The sequence below is a fragment of the Rhinolophus ferrumequinum genome, chromosome 4 (genome assembly GCF_004115265.2).
Source record: "Rhinolophus ferrumequinum isolate MPI-CBG mRhiFer1 chromosome 4, mRhiFer1_v1.p, whole genome shotgun sequence".
NCBI classification, from domain to species: Eukaryota; Metazoa; Chordata; class Mammalia; order Chiroptera; family Rhinolophidae; genus Rhinolophus; species Rhinolophus ferrumequinum.
Genome location: NC_046287.1, coordinates 14,673,940 through 14,696,890, shown reverse-complemented (window position 1 = coordinate 14,696,890; position 22,951 = coordinate 14,673,940). Strand labels below are relative to the sequence as shown.

General features: G+C 36.9%; 1 protein-coding gene across 4 annotated transcripts in view; it reads left to right on the top strand.

Moving 5' to 3' along the window:
• DIAPH3 (diaphanous related formin 3) overlaps positions 1-22,951 on the top strand; it is a 441,105-nt gene that overhangs the window by 96,442 nt on the left and 321,712 nt on the right. For all 4 annotated transcript variants that reach the window (XM_033105125.1, XM_033105126.1, XM_033105127.1 and 1 more), the window contains one exon: positions 4,701-4,831. In XM_033105125.1, the coding sequence (XP_032961016.1) occupies positions 4,701-4,831 (131 nt within the window). The remainder of the gene's footprint in view (positions 1-4,700; positions 4,832-22,951) is intronic.

Sequence of the window (22,951 nt, the reverse complement as noted above, 5' to 3'; positions counted from 1 at the left end):
ACAAATGGAAGCATGCACTACTTTGTTTTTGACTTCTTTAACTCAGTACAGTTTTTTTTTTTATTTTTTAATTTTTTTATTAATTTATCTTGCTGCATTATCAGTAGTGGTATTTTTTTTATTGTTGCGTAGTATTCCACTACCTGGATGCACACAACTTGTTGATGAATCCTCGTGTTGTTCCCAGTCTGTGGCTGTTTTGAATAAAACTGTTCAGAACATTGTCTAGATGTATTTTTTCTCCCTCCTTCTTAACACATAGTTGTCCAATTGCTGAGTCCTGTGGTCAGTGTATATTTACAGGAAAAAAAACAAAACAAAACTGTCAACATCTTTTCCAAAGTGGCAGTGCCTGTCACATCCCCCCCAGTCATGTGGGAAACCTCCACACACTTCACGTCCTCACCATTCTAGCCGGTGTGTCGTGGTCTTTCATTTGTGCTTTTCCTTTGCATTTCCCCATTGACAAATGATCATGAACATCATTTCATGTCATTGTTGGCCTTTCATTTATCTTGTTTTGTGAAGTTATTTTAATTCTTTTTTTTTTTAAAGTGGGATTTGTGGTTTTGCTATTGAGTTATAGGAGTTTGTTAAATATTCCGAATACAAATCCTCTATGAGATATATTTATCATGGGGAGAGACAACCTGTCATGGGTCCTGAATATATCACTGTACATTTTTTCTGGTTCTGTCAAGAATCCAAGGCCTGAGTGCCCTTTACCCAGGCCATTTCTCAGGGTTGCATTTGCAGTGAGCAGCCTTAGAGGTGAAGTTATGTCTGTCTCTGGATAATAAGCAGGCTTGTTATTGTCACTATAAAATGGTGACTCGCCAAAGCTCAGTGCTCTTCCCCTAAAACGCAGTCCACTGCATGTGCAGTCGTCCATCATCCATGCAGGACCCCATATCGTCCCTGTGACAGATGGTGGGTTGGGGAACCTTTATATGGACAATCAAGTTTTTGGTCTCTACCGTAAGAGTCTGTCAGCATCCTTGACATAGTAACAGGCTAACTTAGCTGGGATATAGGGTAGAATCTCAGACTCTGCATAGTTCTTGATGTGTTGCAGATATTGTGGCTTACCTTTCATTTTTTTAAATGAAACTCTCTTAGGAGTCTTTTGAGAAGTGGAAGTTTTAAATTTTGATGAAATCCAATTTTATAGTTAGTGCCTTTTGTATCCTATCTGAAAATGTTTTGCCTTCCCCCAAGATATTGAAGATTTATGTTTTCTTCTAGACATTTTATAGTTTTAGCTTTTACATTTAGGTCTAGAATCCAGGTTCATTTTCTCTCACATGGATATTCACTTACGCCAACACCATTTGTTGAAGAGACTCTTTCTGTGCGATTGAATTACAACGGTGCCTTTGTTGAAAATCATTGACCACATAGGTTCAAGTGTATCTCTGGATTCTCCTGTTTTGTTGATGCTTATATCATTCTAATTTGATTACTGTAGCTTTATAGTAAATCTTGGAATCAGATCAAGTTCCCAACTTTATTCTTTTTCAAAATTGTCCTATTCTAGATCCATATGCTGCATTTCCATATAAATTTCAGAACCTGCTTCTCAATTTCTGCAGAAAAGCTTCCTGGGATATTGATAGCGATTATAGTGAATCTATAGATTATTTTCCACAAAATATCTTTCTTAAAGGATTTCTTAACAATATTGAGTCTTCTAATCCATGAACAAGGTATAACATCTTCATTTGTTTAGCTCATCTGTAATTTCTCTCTACAAAGTTTTGTAGTTTGCAGGGTATAGATATTTCCCATCTTTTGTTAAAAACAGTTTCCTAAATATTTTGTATTTTTTGGATGCTATTAAAATGGTATATTTAAAATTTTTAGTTTCCAAATATTGATAGTATTTAGAAATACAAATTACTTTTATATGTTATGCTTTTATTCTGTGACCTTACTAAATTCATGTAGATAATCATCTTATTTGCAAATAAAGACAGTTTTACTTCTTCCTTTCTGATATGTATGTCTATGTTATTGCCTCAATGCACTCTCTAGGACCTCCACTACAATACTGAATAGGAATGGTAAGAGCTGACATGCGTCTCTCGTTCCCACTCTTAGGGGGACAAATTGGAAATTATAGGAGCTGGAAGACTTTATAAATGGGGACGTGTAATGTTTTATTCTGTGTCATGAAAGCAATTTAAGCATTATTAAGATTTTTGGATGCCTGAACTCACCTCTGTAGGAACTTCGCCGTAAGGAAACCTTAGAATGTGGACTCTGTGAGCTCCCATATCGTGGAATGGCAACTTTTGGTTCAATTATGTTTATCTATAACTATAGTCAGAGGATGGGAGAGTAGAAGTTGTAATGATTTAAGATAATTAAACCCTTTTATAACTGAAATCCAAGGTAATATTGAAAAGTTTCAAGTTTCAAAAGATGAGAATAAGCATATAATTTAGACATTAAGTAGCTATCAGAAGAAAGTTAAGAGAATTAAAAATGATTGTGAGATAAGGCTAAGAGGTAGGCAAGTGGCTTCTTTATTTTTTTATCTTTTAATATCACTTTTTTTCATCCAAATGTACTTACTGTTGCTTATTCTTATATTTTAAAAGTACTTACTACATGGGGTTTACCTAAATATTGTTGAAGGAAACAATTCATCTACTTGTATTCAGTGTTGGTTTATTTTGATTCTACTAAAATCATAATTATTTCAATGATAAAGTCAGAAGGGACTACAAAATATCATCTAGTTTAACCTCCATTGATATATATTTGAATAAAAATATTTGAGAGCATGCGCAAGATATTTGAAAAATTTACGATACCAGGAAATTGTCAGTATCCCACATGCCCAATAGTGATGGTCTAAAGTAGATAAATAATGGTATGGTGTGTAGGCAGGAAAAAAATCATTTTCTTTAACACTTAAGTATTGATATTGGAATATGTTGATAAAATACTACTCAATGATAAAAGTACCCTACAGAACAATATCATATAATATTTTTGTAAGTAATGTGTTTGTGTGAATATGTATAGAATACTATGTATATATCTATGTATGAGAAAAATATACTTTAAGACAGGAATATCAAATTAACAGTCATTTTGAGTCATTTTTTCTGTTTTCTAAATTTTCTGTGTTGAACAAGCAATACTTTGGTAAATTAAAATTAAAAAAAAGATGATTAATGCTGTTTGTATAGTTGAATTTATTCTGAGATATAATGTAGTCACTGATAGAAAACTGGATTTTAATTTTTAGTGCTTTGCCACTTTATTTTCCTTTTCAACTTTATTTTATTCTCTTGAGATTTTGCCATTGAATTCTTCTTTAGTCAATTACCACTTTACTATTGATGAAAATCATCTGTCTTCTAAGGGCTAATTTGTTTTGCATTATTGGGAATGTTTCCTTGTACAGCACTACAGCAAACTAATAAAAAGGAAAAGAAATGAAAAAGAAATACATCTAATTTTCTGCTATCGCAACTAATCTGCTTTTGGACATGTAGTTCCTTTCCTTCACCTTTGATGGATAATCTGTATTTTAAACATAATTCTGAAATTTATTGTTGGTTTGACTTTCTCATTGTTCATCTAGACTCTACGTACCTTTTCGTCAGGTTTTTCTGCTTCTGATGCTTCCGACCTCAGAGAAAAGGTCAAAATTCTTTTGATGGCCTGTAGGACCTGCTGTCTCCGTAGGACCTGCTGTCTCCTCCATCACAACTTTTTTCCAGGCATATGCATGGTCACTTCACTCACCTCCTTCAGACCTTTCTTGTGACACTCAAATTTGAGGCCCTCAGATTCTTCTTCTCTGTGAGGCTTTCTTTGACCACCCTATTTGAAAGTGTATCCCACCTCCTATTTTTCTTATTCCTCTCTCCTGCTTTTATTTCTCTCTATAGCATATGTCACTGTCTACAATGCAGTATATTTTAATTATTTTTTAAATTATTTTCTTTATTTTTCCCTTTGGAGAATAAAGCTCCGTGCTGGTACGGATTTTTCCTTTTGGGCATACATGTGTGTTATGTTTTAGTCTGGAAGATATTCCTGTCCAATTCTTTGCCTCCCTCTCTCTCACCTACTCTCTGTTACTTAGGCCTCCCACATGTGTTCTGCCAACTTAGCTTGCGTTCCTCCTTTGGGTCCCTTGGTACCATATTACAGGAATTGAACTGCGCTGTCAATATTATTTCCTTGCTTGTGTTTTTTCTTCAAGACTTTGGTTTTGATCATCTCTGTATCTGCCATGCCTAGAGATAGGCATGTAATGGTGGTTGAATGAATTAATGATTTACAGCCTTTTCTGTTGCTTGGAATATTAATTTTAATAGGGCCATTGACGTATTGAGTTTTAATTTTTATTTTGTGTGTGTCTAAAATATATTACTATTATTTAAGATATACTCTACAATATGTATTGTACCTCATTGTTTTCCATGACAGGTTAGATATGAACAGCAGTTATTTTAATTTGCAAACCTTTTGACATCATGTCACTCTCTTTCGTGGATACCACGGACTGTGAATGGATAGATTTATGGGCAGAAATAAGGAAAGCATCCCCCCAAAATAATACTGCTGTGAGTAGTTGCTTGCAGCTGTTAATATGAAAGGTGGGATTAATGTCATTGTTATTTTAATGGATCATCTTCATACAACATGAATTAAAATGTTTGTGACTTATTTCGCAGGGAAGTCTTAAGAGAAATCGGCAGATCTCCCCTCAGGAATTCATCCATGAACTGAAAATGGGGTCTGCAGATGACAGACTCGTCGCGTGCCTGGAGTCCCTCCGTGTATCTTTGACTAGTAATCCTGTGAGGTAATTCATGTATCTGAACATTATCAGGGCATGTTACTAAATTAGATAGTTATTGATCTGTGATTTTTACAAAATACTTTCTTCATAGCACCTGTAAATAAGTAGCTGATATACCTCAAAAACGTCTCATGGTGAAAACTGAATACATAATATTTATGCATGAAGAAATACAGTTTCAGTAGTACTTTTGTATTTATTACTGAGTGGTACATCGCAAATGGACTTTAAAAAACTCACTTTTTTCCCTTAGAATTTTTAAAAGCTTAGAGTATTTTTAAAATGAAATCCATCATGATCAGAAACTACTAATTTAATGTGATTGAGTTTCACTCCGAATTTTGGCATTGCATAGATACTGCCTGATTCCTGTTTGACATAGAGAAAGCAAGAAATGCCATTAATTTATTTTTTTTTTTACTTTATTGGAAATGGTTATATTAGGTTAGTGTTGTAGATTTAGCAAATATAAATATAGGAGTCCCACTAAAATCTGAATTTTAGACATGCTTACACAAAAATAATGGTTTTTCTGAAACCCAGATTTAGTTGGGTGTCCTGTATCCAGCAGCATTACCACAGGGATGTCTCAAATCAATTTTTAGACTTTAGCTCTGCATATTCTTGAAAATTTCAAGCAGAAGTTGTTATAAAATATCTGAGCAGTCGTAGAATTAGAATTTCAGAGCTTCAAGGGTCTAAGGTAGATCAGTTTTGACCTTTTATTGTATAATAAGTCAATTTCTGCATTAAGAGTATCTGTGTGTACATGTATGTGTCTGTATATATAACATATGTTCTGGGGGCTAGAATGACACACTGTGATTGGTTGTTAATATGTAAAAGACTCTCTTTGAAATTCTTTCTGATTAGTACTTTTTTGGACATTCCTGCGGTTAGGCTGTAGAACGAAAAATATCCTTCATAGTGCAAGTATTTAAAACGGAAACACCCTACCTGCTACGTCACGAAAGTGAGTGAGGGTTAACTAAGGAGTATGAAGAATGAACGAAGAATCTTTAGTACATGTCAACTTTATCTTTATTTTTTCATATTTTGCCACTTCTAGTCGGTTCCCTAGACTGTAAACTAATGGTTGGCATCAGACCAGGCACTAAATGTGTCTTATTCACCTCTCTTTACCACAGTGCTTAACACGTAGAAGGTGCTCAGTAAATATTTGTTGATTTTAGCCTTCTTCAGTCTTACCTTGGCTATTGTTAGAAACTAAATTGAATTAGGAATTTCTTTGATAGATATAGTCATACACGAAGAGCTCTGGTTTACAGCTTAATTTGTACCTGTTAAATGTATTCATTCAAAAGGTATTATTGACCATTTGCTATTTTCCAAGTACTGTCTTAGGTGTGGGGCTTGAGTAAATCGCAATCGACGCAGGCCTTTTTCCTGAGGAGTTTAAATGTAGGAATTGTGTACTTTGGGGTTGATTGGTGAAGATACACTCATTTTTCAGTTTATCTGGCAGCCAGTGGACACTGAGCTATTCATGGCTTTTCAATATAATTAAAAGTAGATTTTCCCTTTCCATTTTCTTTTTCATCTTCATCTTTTGAGTAGATGAATGTGATAGCAAAAGAAAAACTGAAAGCGTTCTATGTATAAATTCATGCATGTTGCAATGGATACAATTATTTATTGTGATTTCACTTAGGAACACTAGGGAATATGTCTCTTCCATTTAAACCTAAGATGAAAAAAAAAATCAGACACTTATGGAATGGAATTATTTCACCAAGAATGGCCAGTTCTAGAATGTATTATCAGGAATCTGATAATGTGGATGCCTTACAGAGTAATCTTTTTAATCGAAAAGAATGGAAAATCTTCTATTGAGTTTTTTGGCATACCTAAACAACTTCTCATTGTAAAAATCAATCTTCTGTTGATTTTTTTTATTGAAAATCTTTTGGATAATTTTTTTCCCTGAAATCATGGCACTTATGCAGACAGAAAATGGAGAAGATACTTGAGAATATTTGCATGTTGAGTACTCTGATTAGAGGAGTAACTTAGCTAGACGTGTAAAACATGAAATTATGCCTGTGGTCAAATCTTTGGACTTTGCTGTCAGTTTTGATGTTTCTGCTGATAAAGTCAGTTTTCATATTTTCATTTTTATGCACAGTGTTTGACTAAATTCTGAGAGAGAAGGGATTCTAATTTTTGTAAGCTTTTGAGGTTATTGTTAGACCTGTGGTATTATTGAGAAAATCAGAGCTAAAATTCTTTAATGTCTGTGCATAGAGTGGAAAAACAGACAAATAAACTGATTAATGGTGGTTCTCCAATGCTGGTGATCAGGATTTATTTAAAGTAAAAATCAAGAAAAAAGTAGGAGTCTCCTCACCCCTTTATGCAATACTTTTAGAGCCATTCATCAACTTCTGAAACTCTGCCTACCAATTAGGAGTCATGTCAACCTTTTGCTATCCAGATAGTGAATTATGTGAAAACCAGTGCATTAAATATGAGATTATTTGCCTTGTTTTGTGAAGAGTTGATTTGAAGATCGCAAAGTTCTTCTGTTTGAAGTTTTATTGATTATTCAATATTCTTGATGATAGTTCTGAGCTAAAAGACACAGTTGCTTTATTTTTGGAACATTCACAAGAAGAGCGAGTTCTTCTAATTATCAAATGTAACTTTTCGTGGATCTTGACATAGTCAACGGTTACGTTTAAGTAATCAAACATGTTGAGGTGGAAACGCAAAAAGGTAGACACCAGCATCATTATGATTGATGTCAAACATTTTGTTCCATACCCTCTGTGCACATAGCAAAGTCATTATGGAATGCATCTTCGTTTTCTGAATTTGATGCAGCTGTCAAGGATAAGGTTTTTGTCATAGAAAATCCAATTTTATCAGGTCTATTATGTATTTTGTGATTTTAGGCATTATTTTCCTTTACTCACAGTTAACATGTACATTTTGAAGTTTATAAGAAATACTTTCTCACTAAAGGTACCTTTTTGTTATATTTCTAAGGGGATTTTTGAGCTAGATATGACTAAATAACTAGAACTTTGAGAAAATCACTTTAGAAAAATTTGCAGTTAAAATGTATTTGTTTACTGCAAAGGAAGTGAACAGCCTCAGTGTGTCATTCTGTTTAATCAGTGTCATGTTTGGAATGTAGTTTCTCTCCTTTCTGGGCTTGAAAACAAAGCTGGTGGAGGAGCTTAACTTTGGAGCTGACGTATGATTTGTGCCGTGTACCACACGTGTGATGAGAGAAATAGAAAACCTGTGGCAAGCACTGAGTTCAGTGTACTCATTGATAAGAACATGATCTGAATTAAAAACTGAAGAGTAAAAATTTTGAAGTTACTAATACTTTTACTTATGTAAAAAATTATTTTTATAGCATGTTAAACATGTAAAAAGAGACTTTGTCATAACAATAAATCAAGCACCCACTTGCCTACCAATTAGACTAAGATATAGAATATTTTCTATAACTTAGAAGCTTCCGTGCATCTCTCTTTAATTCTACATCCTCTTATCAAACTATCCTTTAGTGACAATGCTCCTGAATTTTGGGCTTATAATTGCTTTTTTTTAAATTATAATTTTACCCTATATGTATTTGTATTTAACATGTTATTTGGTTTCATATCGTTTTCAGCTGTATGCAAATGGCATCATCTGTATTCTTCTGAGACCTGAGTTTTCCTCTCTATTATTTTTCATCGGTTTATGTATGTCGATGTGGGCGTCTACTCACATTTCATCACAATGATTTTTCATACCTTTATTTCTTGTTATATTTTAGGAATAATAAATAGCATGAATGTTTTAAAAAAAAGTCCTATTTCATTATCTTTGTCTTTACCTTGTAGTTTTATCTTTTTATATTGATTTAAAAAATGTATTGGAATTTAGATCTGATACTCCTTTTGAATTTTCAGATTTTTCCATGTTCTTCTTCCCCCTTATCCTTACCCCCTTCTCTTCCTCCTTCTGCTCCTTCTTCCTTTCCTGTATTCTTCTTTTTCCTTTTTTTCATTGTTAAATTCTTTTGGGTTGGTTTTTAATTTCTCATTTCAGTATTTCCTCATTTACAATTTGGAAGGCACTTTTTTTTTTTTTTGGATCATATAACAAAAATTTTAACACACACACACTGAAAAAGGAAATTTAACATGCATGTACTTAAAAGGGACAAGAGTACGCAATATCTCTTTTCTTTTCAACCTAAGAATACTTTAACACCAATCACCCTCTCTTGATTCGTATGATGTTTTGTGTGATATTTTAATTGTATGTTTTTTCTTTTTGGTATTATAAATTAGCTATTATTACTATTGTACTACAAATATGGGTACATGTATATTTGTGTACAACACATATGTACTCATTCTTTTTTGTTTCTTGAACATTTTTTTCCTCTGATACTTTACTGTTGCTTCAGGCACATCAGTAAGTTCCCTTGGTGAGAATCTATCGATGGTAAAACTCTCTCTTATTTGTCTGAAAGTGACTTTACTTGCCTTTGCTTTTGAAGGATAGTTTTCCTAGCATAAGAAATTGAGGGTTTTTAGATTTCTTTTGTTAGTGCATTGAAGATATTTTCTCTTCTGCCTATCGTTGCTGTTTTTGAGAGTGATGGCTCTTTATCTAAAACTCGTGTTTTTACAGGTAATCTGCCTTTTCTCTCTCTGGTTTTATAATGTTTTGTCTTTGGTGTTCTATTCTATGTGTCTAGGTGAAACTTCTTTGTTATTTATCCTGGTAATTTATGGGAGGCTTCCTGAATATGATTGGTTTCCTTCATAAATTCAGTGAAAATGTCAGCCATTGTCTCCTTGAATATTGATTTTTTTTCTCTATAATTTTGTGTATGTTAGACCTTAATTCTTACACCATTATTTCCTAACCTTTTTATAGTGTCCATCTATTTGTCTCTCTCTATTCAGGATATTTTTTTTTTAGGTCTGATTTCCTAATTGTTTCTTCATTGATGTCTAATCTACTGCTTAACATATACAGTGTATTAAATTTTCATCTCTATAATATCTATTTGGCTCTGTTTGAAACTCCGTGTCATTATTACTAATTTTGTGCTCCTTACTTATTTTTAATCTTTATTTCTTTAAATATATTAAATATTCTCAATTTATAGTCAATGTCTATAATTCTAAATATTTCCCAGGGCTAATCCTGCTGTTGGTTGTTTCTTTTCACTTTTACTCATACATTGTTTTTTTTGTGCATTTTGTAATTTTAGAGTGTGACCTCCTATTTCTTAGAACTTCTGAGATTTCTTTTGATGAGATTATTCTGTTAGAGTGAATTAATGTATTGCTCCTACTGGGAGCATAGGGTAGGATACTAATGACCCACAACCTCTTTAAACTAAAATTATTGGTTTGTTGACCAAAGAACGTGCAGCTTATGGAAAGGAAAAACGTTATAAGATTTTCTTTGAGCCAAAATTTTGGTTGTGCCCAGAAGCAAAATCTCAACAAAATGAGAAAATGCTCTGAAGAATGGCAGTTCTGCAGCTTATTTTATACATTAGAATCAAAGAGGGAGACTTAAAGAGGGTTACATGAAGTCCAGTGGTGGTAGATTAAAAGCAAAATGGAGAAACACATACTTCTCTTACATTGGTGGGTACAGGATAGTTAATAATTGACATTCACATCCAGTAGAGACAGTATGTGGGCAACAAGATAACAATGAGGGGTTCTGTGGTCTCGTGCTCTGGTGCCAGCTTTTGTGCCTTTGAGGGGTAGAAAAAGAAAATTCCATGGACATTTCAAAGGCATGTTATCCTAGAGGCAAAAAGATAATAGATAGGCTCACTTAAGCTAAGGGTTGACTGACTTTTGTCAAGGAAGCCATAGGCCTATGATGAGACTACATTCCGTGACCCGCTTTAGTTAGGAATTTTTACGTGCATGTTCAGATTTCGGTCACCAAGTTTATAAGGCCTGCCATTCAAATCCCCCCATAGCTTGTCAGGCTTAGTATGTGGCCCCTTTTTCATTTGTAGGCCTGAGGTGTTTTGGTTTGCCCTGAATTTCCTGAAGGTTACCTCTATTCAAAGGTTGTCAACGTGGTCAAGTTAAGTAAAAGGTCATTTTCTCAACTCCTGCATTTCCTTCAATACTTTTTCAATATCACTCCTTTGTTTGGCCTTCCAAAGATCTTCATTTATGACTCATCCCTACGTCACACAAAAAACAGACCTTGTGCCATTTATTCCATTTCATTTAGTTCAATTGCCGTCTTATTACACCTACAAAACTCTGGTTTTTGAGACGATAATGTACATCCCCTTTTGCCTTTGAGTTCTGAATCCATTACTAAAGTAGATCCAGGACTGAGGTAAGGAGCAAAATCAGCTGTACTGCTCGCGAAGCTAGACTGAAGAGCTCAAGTGAGACTCGAAGGTGAAGTTCACCTTTTACGCGTACTTCTTCTCACTGACTAGACTTAACCATGTTGTCTTAGGTAAAGAGGAGAGAACTGCAGGCTGGGGTCCTACATGCTCCGTATCCTTCCCCACTTCCATCAATTTGATAAATGAGTCCTTCTTGTGGGATATTCCAATAATAAGGTTGAGGGAATTACCATTGGAGTAACCAATATTTCTTTCTGAGAATATAGTAGAAGGCCTCTCCCTTTCTAAAAATAAGAGAAGGGGGATAATAGATGTTGTGGGGGAGGAGAAATGTTCCTCTACCTTCACGGTTCTTCTGCGGGGTCTAATAATCAAATAGACATGAGGCAGATTAGCACGAGAAAATAAACAAATTTAATACATGTGTTTGGGAACCCCACCTGCAGCAGAGGCTCAGAGATTGAAAAGGGATGGAGGTACATACAACATCCTGCGCCAGAGATGAGGTAATGAACATTGGGTGATTCAAATCCTCATTGCGAGAGATAAGAGCAGATGTTTAGTAAATAGGTTCTTGCCTTGCCCTACAGATAGGTCAAATGGAGTTATCTCTGATCAGCTCTTATGGGCAAGGCCCCTAATCCAAGTTCCTTTAGGTAGTTAAGGGAGGGGCAGAAGTTTCTCTTGAGCCTGAAGCTAAAGTTGCCTTTAGTTTACAACAATCTGTATACCACAGAGACACATTTTGGGGTGACTTGTTCTGGACCCACACAGTGTTCTTATCAATAATATGCTCCACTTTATTTTTATACCCATGATGTGTTTTAGAATTAAGAAGATGTGACGGATTTTTTTTTTTGACCTATCCTTATAAAAATGTTTGAAAATGAATAAGATGTACAGATTTATGGTAATATTCATAGTGAAAATTTCTGAAATGGGCAAGAGTAGTAAAGGTTTCCTAGGTGATCTATATTCTTGTGTTCTGTCTTTCCTTTTCCTTTCCTTGCCTTTCTTTGCAATAATGATGCCTAGGCGACAACTAATGCAGGGGGTACTGCGTTTAATGGGACAGCCACTAGGCACGGGTGGCTGTTTTAATGTAACTGATTAAAACTAAATGACAAAAAACACTTCAAGTGCTCAATAGAGACGTGTGGCCAGTGGCTACCTTACTGGGCAGCACATACGGACCGTTTCTGTTGTAAAAAATTCCATTAGACAACTCTGCCTACACACCTGCGTTCTTCTGTGTAACCACTTTGACATAAATAACTGTATGACTATTATATTCTCAGTCAAGTCCAGGACTATGAGACTATATAAAGGAATTCAAGTCTGAAAGATTAAAGATTATATTTTACAACTTCTAAGAATGGGTGGACATTCACATAAAGAGAGTCCTGAGAGAAGACAAGAGTGATCTCAGGGGGGCTGCTGACATGGCAGAATAAGGCTAAGAGTGTGAGCTTCATATTATTTGTTACAGAATAGAAAAGGAGAAGAAAGATGGGTGTGTCTTGACAGCAGTGCTATAGCGATGGTCAGTCCAAGATGAAGGAATCAGCGATATGGCGGTACATCATAGAAGTCATAAACACGCTTTTTGGTGGGCTAAAAATATTAGTGAGATGCGTGTTTTTTAAACAGAATTTTCCTCGGGGAGGTGGGCTTACACTCACCAGTTAAAAGCAGATTTTCCGGGTTGTGTTTCAATAAGGAGTCAAAATTATAGGTAGGATTTTTTTTAAAATACAGTTTTTTTCTTTTTCTTTCTTAAAAAGTTTATTGGTGTGACATTGGTTAATGAAACTATATAGGTTTCAAGTGTACAATTCTATAATACATCATTTATATGTTGCATTGTATGTTCACCACCCAAAGTCAAATCTTCCATCACCATATACTGGATTAATTTTTTTATTTTTCAATTACAGTTGACATTCCATATTATATTAGTTTCAGGTGTACAACGTAGTGGTTAGACATTTATATAACTTACGAAGTGACCACTCCAATAAATCTAGTACCCTTTTGGCACCACACATAGTTATTAGTTATTACAATATTATTGATTGCATTCCCTATGCTGTAGTTTACATACCTGTGACTGTTTTGAACTGTCAATTTGTACTTCTTAGTCTTCTCACTTTTTTCACCCAGTCTCCCAGAACCCCTCCACACTGACAATCATTGGTTTGTTCTCTGTATCTATCAGTTTGCTTCTGTCTTACTTGTTCATTTATTTTGTTTTTTAGATTGCACATATAAGTGAAATAATATGGTATTTGTCTTTCTCTGTCTGACTTAATTCACTTAGCATAATACCTTCTAGGTCCATCCATGTTGTTGCAGATGATAAAACTGCATTCCTTTTTTATAGCTGATTAATGCTCCATTGTATATATTATCACCTGTTCTTTATCCATTGGAAACTTAGGTGGCTTCCACACCTTGGCTATTGTAAGTAATCCTGCAATGATCATAGGGATGCATATATCTTCGAATTCGTGTTTTGGGTTTCCACAGATTAATACCCAGAATTGGAATTGCAGGGTCCTTCTTTGATTTTTCTTATAGCCTTTGTTAAGAAGTCTGTTTTGTCTGATGTAAATATTGCTACCGCATCTTTTTTGGTTGTTGTTATTTCCATTTGCATGAAATACTTTTCTCCATACCTTTACTTTCAGTACGTGTGTGTTTTTCGATCTGAAGCAGGTCTCTTGTAGGCAGTGTATGTAAGGGTCTTGTTTACTTATCTATTCAATCCCCCTATGTCTTTTGAATGGAACTTCTAATCCATTTGCATTTCAATAATTATTGATAGGTATATAGTTATTGCCATTTTATTATTCATACTTTTGATTTTTTTCTTTTTTTTCCCGTTCTTAAAGAAGTCCTTTTAAAACTTCTTGTAATACTGGTTTGGTAATGAACTCCTTTTGCTTTTTCTTGTCTGGGAAGCTCTTTATCTGTCCTTCAATTCTAAATAATAGCCTTGCAGAGTAATCTTGGTTGTAGGTCCTTCATTTTGCAGTTGAGATTGAGAGTTTTCTGCTATGTTGTCTTCTAAGTTGCTGATTCAGTCCTTTTCTTCATCTCATCTGCTGTTGATTTCCGTGTAAAGTAGTTTTCGTTTCAGTTATTTTATTCTCCATTTCTGACTGGTCCATTTTTATGTTTTCTATCTCCATTTTTATGTTTCCTGTCGCTTTGTTGAAGTTCTTGCTGAGGTCATCTACTCTTAAGTTCACCGAGCATTTTTATAACCAGTGTTTTGAACTCTGTGTCTGATATTTTGCTTGCCTCTACTTTGTTTAGTTCTTTTTCTGGAGATTTGTCCTGTTCTTTCACATGGGACATGTTTCATTGTCTCCCCATTTTGACTGTCTCCCTCTGTTTGTTTTTATGTATTAGGTAGAGCTGCTATGTCGCCTGGTCTTAGTAGAGTGGTCTTATGTAGTAGGTGTCCTGTGGGGCCCAGTGGCACAGTCTCTCTGATCACCTGAGTCATTTGTTCCAGGGGTGTCTCTTGTGTGGTTTGTGCATTCCTTCCTGTTGTAGTTGAGAAGTATTCATTTAGCAAGGCTCTGGTACCTCTTGAGTCTGCTGTTTTGTTATGTCTTTTGTGGATGTGGTTGGATGGTTCTCTGGTGTGGTCTGAAGCTGGCCACCTAGTGTATTGGTTCTGGGGCCTCTTGGTAGGGGCTCTGGTGTAGGTCAAAGTCAGCCACTGTCTACTTCCTGCTTCAGACCACCTGGTATGAGCTACAGTGTGATGTGCAGATGATTGTGCTTGTGCTGGGCTTGGAGGTGCTTGCGAGAGGCTAAGCTGCAAAGGATCGCGACTGCCATCAGTGCCTGGCTTGGGGCCACTTAGCAAGAGGGCACACTGAGGCCATTAACCATTGCCTGTTTGTGGCTTTTGAATCTTTGAAAGATTTTAGGAGAGTCCACAGCATGAGCCAAGTAAGTCTGTTTGAAGGGAAAAGCCACTGGAAGTGTCTTGGGTGGGCCCACAAGTTGGGTGGGGCAGGGTCTCAGGGAATCACCTGGGTGGGGTGAACAGTGTTAGCCAGGTTGATAGAGACACAGCTATGGTGTCTGCTTGTGTCTACAGGCTGGGTTGGGGTTAGGGAGTGGGGGTCAACAAAGGAACAATGGCTTCTCCCAGCACTTCTGTCTGGGAGAAAACTGCCCCTCCAGCCCTTGTCCTCATGCCAGGCAATTCAATTCTTCCCCATATGTCCCTGACACTTTTTGAGCTGTTGCTCCAGAGCTGCAGCTCAGAGTGAGTGAGTCCCTCAGTCACTTTATGAGGAATGCCTGGGGCTCCAGCTGCCCTCTGTTTCACTCATCCACAATCTCCACCGGTTTTCACAGCTACAAGTTATGGGGACTTCTTTTTCTGTACTGGGGCCCTACACTGGTGAGTCTGGTGTGGAGCTGGCACCCCTCACTCCTGAGTGGGGACCTCCACAGCCAAGATATTCCTCCTGATTCTTAACCACCACACGTGGGCATATGACCAGCGTGTTCTGCGTCTCCGCCCCTCCGGCCAGTCTTCAGGTGGTTTCTTCTGTATCCTTAGTTATAGGACCTCTGTTCATCTGGACTTCAGTCAGTTCTCAGTGATGGTTCTGTAGTTTAGTCATAATTTTGATATGGTCAGGAGGAGGAGGCAAGCACAGTATTTATCTACTCTGTCATCTTGACTTGAAGTTCAAGATGTTAATATTATTTTTACTTTTTTTTTTATGTAGACACTGCCATGTATCTTAGGATAGGCCTTGTATTGTTTATGTCTAAATTATCATCCAGGATCCATATCTTTTATGATACTTGATGTTGCTTATTAAAGACATGTTGAAAATGCCCTCCAATTTTAGGTCATTTTGCTCTGCTTTCCAAAGCATTTTAGATGAATGAAATATTAATGAAAAAATGCCCTCAAAGAAAATAACTATCAATGTTTTCAAATGAGTACTAATTTGGTATTTTTAAATGGGAAGCCAATACTTTCCAATGCTTTGATAGCCTGTATAAATCTGGTGTCATTTTTCTGAGACTTTCTAGAAGACTCAGTGTTCCCCACTGGTAGGAGACTTTCTGTTTTGTGTACTGTCATTCATAATACAAGTATAGCTTGGTTTTTGCTTATGGATATATTATAATGTGTTATACTTATTTGGCTTCAAAGTTAATTTTACCTGTATCTTAAAAGCTTTTGACCTTGAATGCAAGATGAACAATAAGAGTATATTGAAAATATACTAATTGCTTTTAACAGAGAAGCACATATTTTCTTTATCTGGTGAATTAGAGCTGTTTAGATCAATTTTTACTTGACATGAAAGGTCCTATAATTGTAAAGTGCTCTGAATCTATTTTAAAAAATATATCTCCCAGTCTATTTAAAATAAAATACAGATTGTAGTTTGAATAGCCAAGATTAAATATTTTACAAAAATACCTCATTGAAATGTAAAGTCAGTCACAATGTAACATACGATGTCTAATCTTTATTTTAAAAATAGAGTAGTTTGATAGGTACAAAAGGAAGAATATGTTCTAATTATTTGAACAGATTAATTTTTGAACAGATTAAGAACAACAAAATTGTGTTATGCGATGACAATGTGGGAAAAATACTGCTGGTAAAATTTCTCATGGATACAAAAGTGAAATATAAGAAACTTCTTTTCATTGATAATTGTATTTTTTTGGGGGAATGTAAACCTGATGTGTTCAAATGTGTAACAGCTATCAGTGTCAAGTTATTTACTGAACACTTTAATTTTTTTGGCAAAGATAAATATTTTCAGTGAAAATATTTCACTTCAGGCACTGAAGCCCCTCGTTATTTAGTGTCCTACATACTAAGACCTATACAGTGTGTTCCTTAGATGAACTTTTTGGCCTTGTTACTATATGTTAGATTATTGCTAGATTAGTTAAGGAAAGGTTTTAAAATATCATTTTCTTGCTGTTTCCTGACATATCTCTATATAAAGACATACATATCTATGCATAAACAAAGGCCTCAATGCAAAGGGAGGCATAATATATTGGCAATAGAAGGAATTTTTATTATTCAAAAAGTTTTTTTTATTACTTTCAGGTGTACAAAACAATGTCACAGTTAGGCATTTACATCCCTCATAAAGTGATAACCTCCCCAATCTACTACCCCTCTGACATCGTATACAGCTGTTACAATAACATCGACTATAGACTGTGTAGATGCCTCACCACTTTGCTATACACCTGAAACCGAAGTTGAATAACATTGAATGTCAACTATAATTAAATATATGTTTATTATATATAATATATATATATTTATTTACATAAATACATATTTAACTATAATTATGTATATATTTATAAACATAAATATAAATACACATACACACATATACACACACACATACACACACACACATATATATATATATATCCATAGTCATGGGTGTGGAGTACAGCATAGGGAATACAGCCAATGGTATTATTCAGAAATACTTACAGCATATAAGTCAGTCAAATATCGTCCATATTGGCCATGGATTTCTAGTTCTTTTGTTATAGGGTGATATATGTCAGAAGGAAATAGGTATAGGTTTTATCTGCTAAACATCTTTCATTTGTTAAAATTCATAAAAGAAAAAAAGAAATACCCACATTAGGGTTATAACCACTGCAGTCACCTGGAGTATCTCTGTAGGTCCAAAGGGAAATTAGGCTTATTTGTACAGAGGCCCAGGAGAACTAGTGCAGTGATGGGAGTACTAGTACTAGGCCCAGGAGAACTAGTACAGTGATGGGAGGACTAGTACTAGGTGTAGGATAACTAGTACAGTGATGGGAGGACTAGTACTAGGTGTAGGAGAACTAGTACAGTGATGGGAGGACTAGTACTAGGTGTAGGAGAACTAGTACAGTGATGGGAGGACTAGTACTAGGTGTAGGAGAACTAGTACAGTGATGGGAGGACTAGTACTAGGTGTAGGAGAACTAGTACAGTGATGGGAGGACTAGTACTAGGTGTAGGAGAACGAGTACAGTGATGGGAGGACTAGTACTAGTCCCAGGAGAACGAGTACAGTGATGGGAGGACTAGTACTAGGCCCAGGAGAACGAGTACTGTGATGGGAGGACTAGTACTAGTCCCAGCAGAACTAGTGCAGTGATGGGAGGACTAGTACAAGGTGTAGGATAACTGGTACAGTGATGGGAGGACTAGTACAAGGTGTAGGGTAACTAGTACAGTGATGGGAGGACTAGTACTAGGTGTAGGAGAACTAGTACAGTGATGGGAGGACTAGTACTAGTCCCAGGAGAACTAGTGCAGTGATGGAAGGACTAGTAGTAGTCCCAGGAGAACGAGTAGTGATGGGAGGACTAGTACTAGGTGTAGGATAACTAGTACAGTGATGGGAGGACTAGTACTAGGCCCAGGAGAACGAGTACAGTGATGGGAGGACTAGTACAAAGTGTAGGATAACTAGTACAGTGATGGGAGGACTAGTACAAGGTGTAGGGTAACTAGTACAGTGATGGGAGGACTAGTACTAGGTGTAGGAGAACTAGTACAGTGATGGGAGGGCTAGTACTAGTCCCAGGAGAACTAGTGCAGTGATGGAAGGACTAGTACTAGTCCCAGGAGAACGAGTAGTGATGGGAGGACTAGTACTAGGTGTAGGAGAACTAGTACAGTGATGGGAGGACTAGTACTAGGCCCAGGAGAACGAGTACAGTGATGGGAGGACTAGTACTAGTCCCAGGAGAACTAGTGCAGTGATGGGAGGACTAGTACTAGGCCCAGGAGAACTAGTACAGTGATGGGAGAACTAGTACTAGGCCCAGGATAACTAGTACAGTGATGGGGTGTTCTGGGACTGCGCTGTCCTGTACTCACCACATTTGGCTCTTGGGCACTTGATGGGGTCATTGTGACTCAGGAATGGAATTTGAATTTAAATATTGCTCCTGGCTACCCTTCCGAACAACACCAGAGATCAGAAAGTCATGGAATTTTCCTTGTGTGCTCGTTTTGAGCCTTCACACTCTTCAGTCTCGAGGAGGCTGCTCTCTCCATCATGCTTTGAATTTCTGAGGAGGAGGAGAAGTGTTATGTTGTTGTGTTACCCTAATATGCAACTCAGCAGAGAAACACAGTGTGTGTTACATGGATTTAAATAGTAACAAGAAAATAAACTTAAAGAATGAAATAAAGCAAAATGCATGAGCCTATACTCATTTTTCAGGAGATTGACTCTTTGGAGTGTCTTTATGCACCTTCCGGCTGGAAGACTAGAAGAGGTGCAAGGGCTTCTCCATGTCCTCAGATTGTTAAGATTCCATTTGGAGAGACACGCCTAACGCAATAAAGAATAAATGATACCACCATCTCTTACCTAGCTAAATCCTTAAGTATGTGGTATGCTGACATGCCACTAGAGTACAGCAGGGGATGTGTTGGTTAATCTACCCATGCAACAAGTAATCCCAGGTGTGCTTGGTCCCACAGGAACGGGGCATATCGGGGAGATACTAAGAAAACAGACAGTAAATAAATAAAAGATATAGTCAGTTCAATCAAGGAAAAACACGGCACCGAGAGTAATGGATAAAGACCTTTTAGATGGAAGAGGAGGTCTTTCCGAGGTGGTGAAGTTTAAGAGACTGAAAGGACAAGGAACTAGTTAAGAGAAGCTTAGGCATCGGTGATGGTCCTGGAGCGCCTCTTGGGCAGCATGGACCCTTAGGGGACACAGCGTGGCAGGCGGGTCGAGCCATCAGAGACGTGGGCAGTGGCCAGGTGTAAGGGGCCTCAAAGGTCATGGTAGGGAGATCGGATTTTTATTCCAGTAAGTGGGAGGCTGTTGAGGAGTTTTTTTGCAGGAAATGACATGATCTAAATTTACTTGTTTCAGAGGAACTGCAGTAGGGAGAGTGGATTGAACGGGGCAAGCGTGGACAGGGAGATCAGAAGGGAGGCTATGGCTGTAGTCACAGGAATAATGACCGTGGGGTGAGGAATGGGTGGATAGTCCAGGTAAATTGGAGGTAGAGACTTGACGGATTGGATGTGGTGTGTGAGTCAAAAACAACATGTAGATTTTTGACCTGAGTCAATAAGTGGATAGTAGTGCCATGGCCTGGGATGGAGGAAGATGGTTGTTGTGACTGGTTTCATGCATTTTGAAGAAGAAAATCAAGATATCAAGATATGTTAAATTTGATATGTCTAAGAGTTTCACAATTGGAGATATCACGCAGGCTGCTGTATATGTGAGTCTGGAGCTCAATGCAGAAACGAAGAAATACTCATTACCGTGTTTCCCCGAAAATAAGACCTAGCTGGACAATCAACTCTAATGTGTCTTTTGGAGAAAAATTAATTTAAGACCCGGTCTTACGTTTTATAAGGCCTGGATCATATCATATATCATCTCATATCATATCATCTCATCTCATCTCATCTTATATCATATCCGGTCTTATATTAAAATAAGACTGGGTCTTATATTAATTTTTGCTCCAAAAGACGCATTAGAGCTGATTCTCTGGCTAGGTCTTATTTTAGGGGAAACACGGTATGTTGCTTATATATGGGTTATACATAAAGCCCTGAGAATGGCTGAGATACTGGTGTGTGTGTGTGAAAGAGAGAGAGAAAGAGAGAGAGAGAGACGAGAGAGAGAGAGAGAGAGAGAGAGAGAGAGAGAGAGAGAGAGAGAGAGAGAGAGAAGATACAGAGCAGTGCCCAGAACAAGCTCTGAGGAACGCCACCAATTGTGTATGGTCCCTAAAGGCAGCAGAAATCAGGAAAACAGTCTGATGAGTGGCCAGTGGGGAGGAGAAGGACCCAGAAAAGCTGAGCCTAAGAGAAAGAATGCTTCAAAAGAAGGGAGTGAGAATACACTGAATGGTACTGAGGAGTGGCGTGAGATAGCAGGGTCAGAATTGGCAAGAGGAGCGTTGTTGGTGACATAGAGAAAAGCAATTTTTTGGACTTTGGGTGGCAGAAGCTAGAATGAATGAATGGATGGTGAAGTAGTACTGACCATGCTTGTCATGAAACAATTTGAGACATTTTGCTACAAAAAGAAAGGAAAGAAATAGGCAGTAACTGGAGGAATATCTGGGGTCAAAGGGCTAGAACCCAGTGAGCAAATGGAGAAACTTAAATTATTGAGAGTTCAGAGAAGCAGGAAACTTGAATTGGCCTTTGCAAGATGAGATCTATTCATTTGTTCCAGAAGATGCAATTCTGTGGAGGGGAGCATTATGAGTGAAGGTAGCAGTGAACTGGATAGAACCAAGGGCAGATTATGGAATTTAATTAAATTTAGGGACCGGTTTGATTTGTGCGACTATTACTGGACAATAGTAGTGTTATTGAACAGAAAGAGTTGGTTCACTCAGAACTAGTAGAGCCAAACACCAAGAATTGCAGTGGAGAAAGACTGGCCATTTTGTTATGAATGGCGCCACCCGGAGATCAGGGAGCTAATGCTCCAAAGCCTGAACGCCCCCAAGGCTTGTAGGTTGCAGATTACAGAGGGCAAAATCACAGGACCGTGAGTTAGGGGGTTGGGGTCGTGCTGGGAGCAGATTGGTCGGAGGTGAGGTAAGGGTGATAAATCATTTCTTCAGATCTTGAGGACAGTTCTGCGTCTGCTCTGGAGTCCCTCTGTCTGGTCTCCTGGGAAAGTAGCCAAGGGGTTGGGCCACCTTAGGGCCCAGGAGCTGAATCATGACTTAGGTCAAGATGTTATCTTTAGCCTGTGGGAGGTCTGGACTGTGTGACGGTCAGTCAGGTCCCAGTTACTGTCTTCTGCTGCCTTGGGGGTTGCTGATTATCCCGGGAAAAAGGCTAGGTCTCTGAGGAGAGTATGGAGAGGAAGGAATATGATTTCTAGAGCTAGGATTTAAAAGTAAATTTAATCAAAGTCATAAGGACCTTCGGTTTCAGTAGCAAGTATTTCAGGTAGAAACAGATGATGGGAACTGGTCAGTGCGATCATAATGTTTCTTTCCCGTAATGCTGGTGGTCAAATTATAGTTGATCTTGAACAGGCATTTGAACTCTGTAGGTCCATTTATATGTGGATTTTAAAAATAAATATATACAGTACTATAAGTGCATTTTATCTTCCTTATGATTTCTCTTAGTATTTTTTTTGCTAGCTTACTTTAGTGATAACAGTATATATTGCATATAACATACAAACTATATGTTAACAGACTGTTTATGTTATTTGTAAGGCTCATGGTCAACTGTAGGCTTTTAATAGTTACGTTCTGGGGGGAATCAAAAGTTATATGTGGATTTTTGACTGTGCAGGGGGTTTGTATTCCTAATCCCTGCATTGTGCAAGGGTCACCTATAGGCTATATTTAAAATGAATAATTCACTTAATGCTTTCCCAAAGTATTGATGTGTTTGATTTGATAACTAAGAAACCCACTTACTAATACTTAATATGTTTCAACCTATTTTGTTTTCTACTATGTTTGTTTTAATAGTGGACTTAAGCTATAATTAGAAGAGCATATACTAGTATATGTTATTTTAAATCCATAGTTTTCTTACTAGCTTTTCATCTTATACATAAAGAACTTATGTTTCATACGTAGGTGCTTTGTTTTTCATCACTGCAGTTAACCTGGTTTTCGTTTTATTTTATTTGGAATACTTTCTCTATATAGTTTATGCCTTTGGATATGTTATGGCTAAAAAG